Raw genomic sequence first — 6,323 nt, 5'->3', positions numbered from 1 at the left:
ACAGACCTCGAACAAAAAAAAAAAAAAAAAAAAACTGTCCGCCCTGGCTTCATTTACTTCCGTTTGACCAAACTTCCATCTCCAAATGAAACTTTTGTTTTTTCACAGATTAAATCTCAAGGTGACCACAAAATTCAGAACTTCTAGGGAGGACTTTCTTTGGTAAAATGTAAAACAAAAGAGGAAAAAAAAAAATGAACAAAAAAGAAGCAAAAGAACAAATATTTATTCCAGTAGAAAAGTAATAGATGAATATTTGCTGGCGATTATTTTTATAACAAATAAATGTACATAATGTCTTTGAGAGATGCTATTTGCTGTATACATGTGCTGAAATGAGACGACGACCCATGTGGGACACTCAGAACAACAGCAAGGTCCAGTATACAAAGTTTCAGTAATGTGCAATACAAAACGGCATGCTGTTTTAAAATGAGGAACTTCATGTACTGTACTATGCAACCGCAAACTGTGTACATCGCTTCATGCTGTGGCTTCTCCAACCACCCTTTTCCAAGCAGCTTCATCTGGACTTTTAAGGGATTTTTTTGTGTTGATCTTTTTGGTTTTCTTTTTTTTTTTTTGTTTCTGTGGAAGATGAAAACCTAAGCGGTTAATGCGGTATTGCATGCATAATATACCATTCTAATTTATAAAAAGGAATTAAAGAAAAATACATGGAATTGGAGGTGATTGTGTTTAAGGCAAAGCTACAAGTGGCTTAAAACATTTCTTTTTCAAAATAAAAGAGTCGTTCTAAAGTTGTCTACAGCATGTTTTGTTTTTTTGTTTTTTACTGTAATGAATGTTTAACACAAAATGAAAAGGTTTCAGGAAGATTCACATTTTGTTGTGGCGTGGTGCAGTTTGTTGATGCTTTGATTCTCATTTCAGGATCCTGGATCTGCGCGAGGTCTGACATCTACAGTTCCAAAGCAGGTACCTCTACCTGCTGCTATTACTGCACAGAGCAAAGTCTGACGCTGTGATAATATCTAATAATGAGGTACTAACTGTAAAATAAATACTGATACTATCTTGCAATGTGAAAATCTCAAAATAATGATATTGTATCTCAAATTAATAAGACAGTATCTCAGAATAATGTGAGTATCTCAAAATAATGGGATAGTGTCTTAGAAAAATAACTGTTGATCTACACTCCAAGCCAGAAGGAGGTGGTGGTAGTTCATTTATTCATTTATGTACACACACACACACACACACACACACACACACACACACACACACACACACACACATATATATATACATATATATATATATATATATATATATATATATATATATATGTATATATATATATATACATATATATATACATAAATATATACACATATACATATATATGTATATACACATATATGTATACATACATATATATGTATTGTGACAAGACAGACATTACATTTTTAGACTCACATTATCAGCTTAGTTTTGCAACTTTAACTTGAGATTAATAAGTAATTAATTGCATATAATAGTAAAATAGATGCGTTAAAGTTTTTGGCTCATCTTTGCAAAATTTACTGGTGCATCAGTCACGTGATGTCCTTCTTCTTCTTCGACGACAGAAGCTCCTGCATAATGTACCGTTATTCTAACAGTGCCCTCCACGGCCGTGTCTAGAAGGGAACCCCCTGTGAAAGCTCTCGCGAGATTGAATTTAACCCAAGCTCTGATCTTTTCCTGTGCCCGACTAGTGTTTTTTTTTTTTTTTGTCCATAAACCTACCAGATGTTAACCACAGCGTCCTCACATTATACATCATAACTTGCATGAACAAAAGTGCACAACTGAGAAACAACGTGCGCAAATCTCGCGAGACTTCCGCAAACCAAGGGTTCTCTTCTAGACACGACTGCGCTTAACTTGAGCAAAACAAGCTTCGGAGCTCCGGTATCATCATTTATCTCTGCAGAAGCTACAGTGAGAGTGAAGCAGCAGAGCCCGAGTGTCTGGATAAACTTGTTGAAGTGGACTTTGTGAAAACTTTGTGGATGTTTCAGCCCAGAATCTCCCGTCAGCCAAGAATGCTAACGGAAGTTAGCGCAGCCTGCTAGCAGGAAATAGACGGAGACGGAGGTCGGCCTCACAGTGCTCGTCAGGACAGCTTCAATAGAGACCAAACTGTATTTCTCATGGACTCAAAACGGCTTGGAAGACCTGTGTGAATAGACTCTATGTTGTCACCTTTATTTGAAAATGAAAATGTGAATTATCCCCTGGCGTCCTGCGAAGCTAATGAAGTTAGCCTAGCCTGGTAGCAAGAAATAGACGGACGTGGACGTAACCTAGCAACACAGCGCACATTGATGAGCTAACAGTTGTTTAACGGAGTGCGTCTGGAGGAAACGTTGCTGTGAATTTAGTCAAGAAAGATGTCCAAAGTCCAAACGCTGAGAGTTTTTGTCAACCAGAGGCTGAGTGCGGCCGCTGAAGAGATCATCGAGCTGTTTGGAAGAACCATAGCAGAGTACGAGGAGGAACTGTGTCGACAACGAAAACTGCTGGAAGCTGTTCTGAAGCCTGAAGTCCAGCTACACAGAGCAGGTTTGTTCACTTTTCACAGTTATTCTCACTTTAAACTGCTGGGAAATCATTTTGAACAACAACCTGCGATCCCTGTCGTTGCAGTGTTCAGCAGGGCTGCAGAATTAATCACAATTCTTCTGCAGTTTTCAAGTAACGGCAGGTGCAATATTTGTTAAAGGCAAAATGTCTGTCAGAAAACTTTTTAATTAATGATTGTCGTGAGGCAGAGATGTCGTGTCCCACACATCACACACCTACAGACTTAAAACATTTTAATTTGGTACAGATTTCTGCCAAAAAAAAAAAAAAAAATCACCATAGTCAATCAATCAAAATAACTGCAATTGTAGATTTTGTCAAAGCCCAAACACTAGAGGTCGCTGTCACTTTGATCAACCACTTGACCTACAATGATTGATTATTAGTCGTTTGATAAGTCATATTTATAACCTTTATTTGGTCGTTTATGACTCTAACCTTAATATCTTTGAGTTGTGGGCTAAAGGAATTGATTAATCTGTTGACTGTTTTTTCAATTAATTGATTAGTTGTTTGGTCCAAAAATGGTTAAAAATGGTGATCAGCGTTTCCCAAAGCCCAAGATTATGTCCTCAAATGTTGCTGTTTGTCCACATGGCTTATGGCGTATGAATACACAAAAATATAGATGCGTCTTTCAAAAAACAAACCAAAAAAAAACTGTGTGAAATTCAAGAAAGTTGTTGTGTCTGTGGCTTAACGAAAAATCAGAGTTTTCTAAAATGTGTCTTTGTATTTCTTTATTCTCCACAGACGTCCAGCTGCTGCTGGTGAGTAAAGAAGAGGATGATCAGCAGGAGTGGAGCTCCGGTCTGCACCAGGAGGATCCACCAGAGCGTCCGAACATTAAAGAGGAACAGGAGGAACTCTGGACGAGCCAGGAGGGAGAGCAGCTCAGAGGGCTGGAGGAGGCTGATGTCACCAGGTTCACATTCAGTCCTGTCCCTGTGAAGAGTGAAGAAGATAATGAAGAGAAACCTCTGCATCTCTGTTCGCTTCAGTTTGACTTTGATGACGCCGTGAGGACCGAGCATTCAAAAACACAAGTTCATGGAGGATCAGAACCCGCTACGAACTTTCCACATAGTCATTTACAACCTCATGAAAAGACTTCACACTCCTCTGAGCCTGACACTGATGAAAGCTGCGACTGGGACGGGACCAGGGAGCCTCAGTCGCATTTAAAACCTCTGCAAAACAATGAAGTACCTGTAAGTGTTATTGAATCTAATGCTGGAAAAACATCATGTAGCTCCTCTGAATGTGCTACAAGCTTTAACCACAAGGGACATCTGCAGAAAGACAACAGAGTCCAAATAGGATTGAAAGCATTTTGTTGCTCAGTTTGTGGTAAAAGATACCCTGGGAAGAACTCCTTAAAGGCTCACATGAGACTTCATTCAGAAGGAACACGTTTCAGCTGCTCAGTTTGTAAAAAAACGTTCCCATGGAGAGGAGAGTTTGACAGACACATGAGGATCCACACAGGGGAGAAGCCTTTCAGTTGTTCTGTCTGTGGTAAAGCGTTCACACAGAGCTCGTCTTTGACCTCACACCTACGAGTTCACACGGGGGAAAAACCTTTCAGCTGCCCGGTTTGTAAAAAAGCGTTTCAACGGAGGGAAAATGTTGCGGCGCACATGAGCATCCACACAGGGGAGAAACTTTTCAGTTGCTCTGTCTGTAGTAAACAGTTCACACAACGCTCGACTCTGACCTCACACTTAAGAATTCATACGGGAGAAAAACCTTTCACGTGCTCGGTTTGTGAAGCGAGTTTCAGCCGAAGAGGCAATTTGTACCAACACATGAGAACACATTCTGGGGAGAAGCCTTTTAGCTGTTCATTTTGTGGTAAAAGATTTACCCGAAAGGCTCGTCTGAGGGAGCACCTGACTGTCCACACAGGTGAGAAATAGTTCACTTGTCGCTTTGTGATAAAAGACACAAAGCTCTTATCGAAAAACAAAAGTGTGGCTGCACAAGATGCTCGTCGAGTTTGGCCACCGTAGGGTCTCCTACATGCTTGGAAGGTGGAAGTGAACGTGGTGTTGACCCGTCATGCAAACTGTTGTCTGATGCCCTAAATCATGTTTTAATGATTCTCAGTTACAAAAGTTCTGATCAGTCAGGAATAGTCAAAGCACAAGAAGCCTCACAACAAGTTTTTCAACTTATTTTCAGTTCTTACTTATAAAAGAAGCTAAAAAATACAGGGGTGAACAGAAAATAATGTCATTGGTTTAGTATGTTAAGGTTAGTTTACCGCCTCTTTGGTGAGTGTGAGAAGAGATTTCTGCAGTGGAAAAATGTGTAGGAGCCTCATCTATCCATAGAAGTCACATCTGTTTGTGTCTTGATCTTTTTTCTGCCATTTTGAAGTTTTTTTTAATTTCCAAATTCATTTTTGCTGCACTAAAAGAAAAAAAAAAGATCAAGTTTAAAAAAAAATGTTCACAGAAAAACAGTCTCCTCGGCTCTCCTTAGAAATTAATTCAGTATGAATGAGCCTAAAATTGATTGTAGACGTTTCACTTTATTTGTGTACATATATTTCTCTTTATGAAATGTTGACTTTAAACTCGCCTTCATGTCCAACTGTGAACCAGTGAAACTTAAGAATGTGATTCTGCATGTCGTAACGCAGCGATTCTTACTGTAGGAAACCGTATCAAAGTAAGATTTAATGTTTGTGAGGAAAATCCGTGAATCTTTATGTCACACAGAATGTGTGTGTGGAGGTTTCCTGTAGCAGCCTGAGTGTTTGATTTCAAAATCTGTCAACTGTAGTTTTGCTTTTCACGTGATGTTAGAACGGGACGGCTAAAGCAACTGTTTATTTTTGGAAGAAGCTGATGATAATATGTGAAATAAAAATCAACAAGACAAAAAGATGATTGAATGACCTTTATTTATTCTGGAGAAACACACCAACCAACCATGTTATTTATTATTATCAATCAACGTAAACTCGGTCTACGGCAGCACAGAGCGGACAAACTGCACTAACTGTGAGTCTTGGGAAGCCCACGGCGACCTTACGTAGACGCCGCAGCGTAAACACGGAAGTAGACGGGGAGGATAGACGAGGGTGATCGCTGGAAGACCATTTAGCGTTGTGAACCTTGACTGGCACAGTTTTGACAAATGGAGGATCATACATACACTGTACCAGAACAAAAAGCAGCGGACGGTGAATCCCCGTCATCCAAGAAGCGGAGACGCGAAGAAAGTAAAAGCAAGCATGACCGGAAACGGCAAAAACACGAATCAACATCGGCGTAGCGTTTACACGATGGACATCGCTGCTGGAAGACAAACGTCTTCACAGTGACGCCGCGGTAGCCTGTTTTCTGCTGGACAGGTAATTCATCCTACACACATAATTGTAGTTTGTTGGGAGATAGCGTTCGCTCGCCATTTTGTCCGCTGACGGCCACCGTACTCTTGGTGAGAGACGGGCGGTGTCGGAGTAAATCCTCTTAGTTGCAATCTAAGGTTTGAACGCCAGATGCCACTGAAAACCACACAATTCTCCTTTAATGAGTTGGACTGGTTGTAAACTTTCCCTCAAATCATGACATGAGCTTTTTAAAGACTTAAAGCTACATGTCATGATAATGCAGGCAGTTTAAGATTATTACGAGTTCTGGGGTGAATCAGAGGCTCACCAGCTAACAGGTGAGCTAACAACACCTGTGCAGACAGTAGATGACAATTTGAGGCTC

At 40.1% G+C, this 6,323-nt stretch overlaps 1 protein-coding gene across 1 annotated transcript; it reads left to right on the top strand.

Annotated features, from left to right (window-relative positions):
• Positions 1 to 1,749: 1,749 nt before the first annotated feature.
• On the top strand, positions 1,750 to 5,487 carry LOC146304894 (uncharacterized). Its single transcript, XM_084713316.1, has 2 exons — positions 1,750 to 2,574; positions 3,349 to 5,487. The coding sequence occupies exons 1-2, from the start codon at positions 2,403 to 2,405 to the stop codon at positions 4,512 to 4,514; spliced, it is 1,338 nt and encodes a 445-aa protein (XP_084569442.1). The 5' UTR covers positions 1,750 to 2,402; the 3' UTR covers positions 4,515 to 5,487.
• The last annotated feature ends 836 nt before the right edge of the window (positions 5,488 to 6,323 follow it).

The sequence above is a fragment of the Lutjanus erythropterus genome, chromosome 24 (assembly GCF_056507025.1).
Source record: "Lutjanus erythropterus isolate fLutEry1 chromosome 24, fLutEry1.hap2, whole genome shotgun sequence".
Classification (NCBI taxonomy): domain Eukaryota; kingdom Metazoa; phylum Chordata; class Actinopteri; order Lutjaniformes; family Lutjanidae; genus Lutjanus; species Lutjanus erythropterus.
Note: the sequence above shows the minus strand (reverse complement) of the source record. Positions and strands in the feature narration are given on the sequence as shown.

What these genes read in the sequence shown, in the direction of transcription:
- LOC146304894 (XM_084713316.1), top strand. Translation starts at nt 2,403, where the DNA reads ATGTCCAAAGTCCAAACGCTGAGAGTTTTTGTCAACCAGAGGCTGAGT. An exon ending in AGTCCAGCTACACAGAGCAG is followed by an intron (nt 2,575 to 3,348) that starts GTTTGTTCACTT and finishes TATTCTCCACAG; the next exon opens with ACGTCCAGCTGCTGCTGGTG.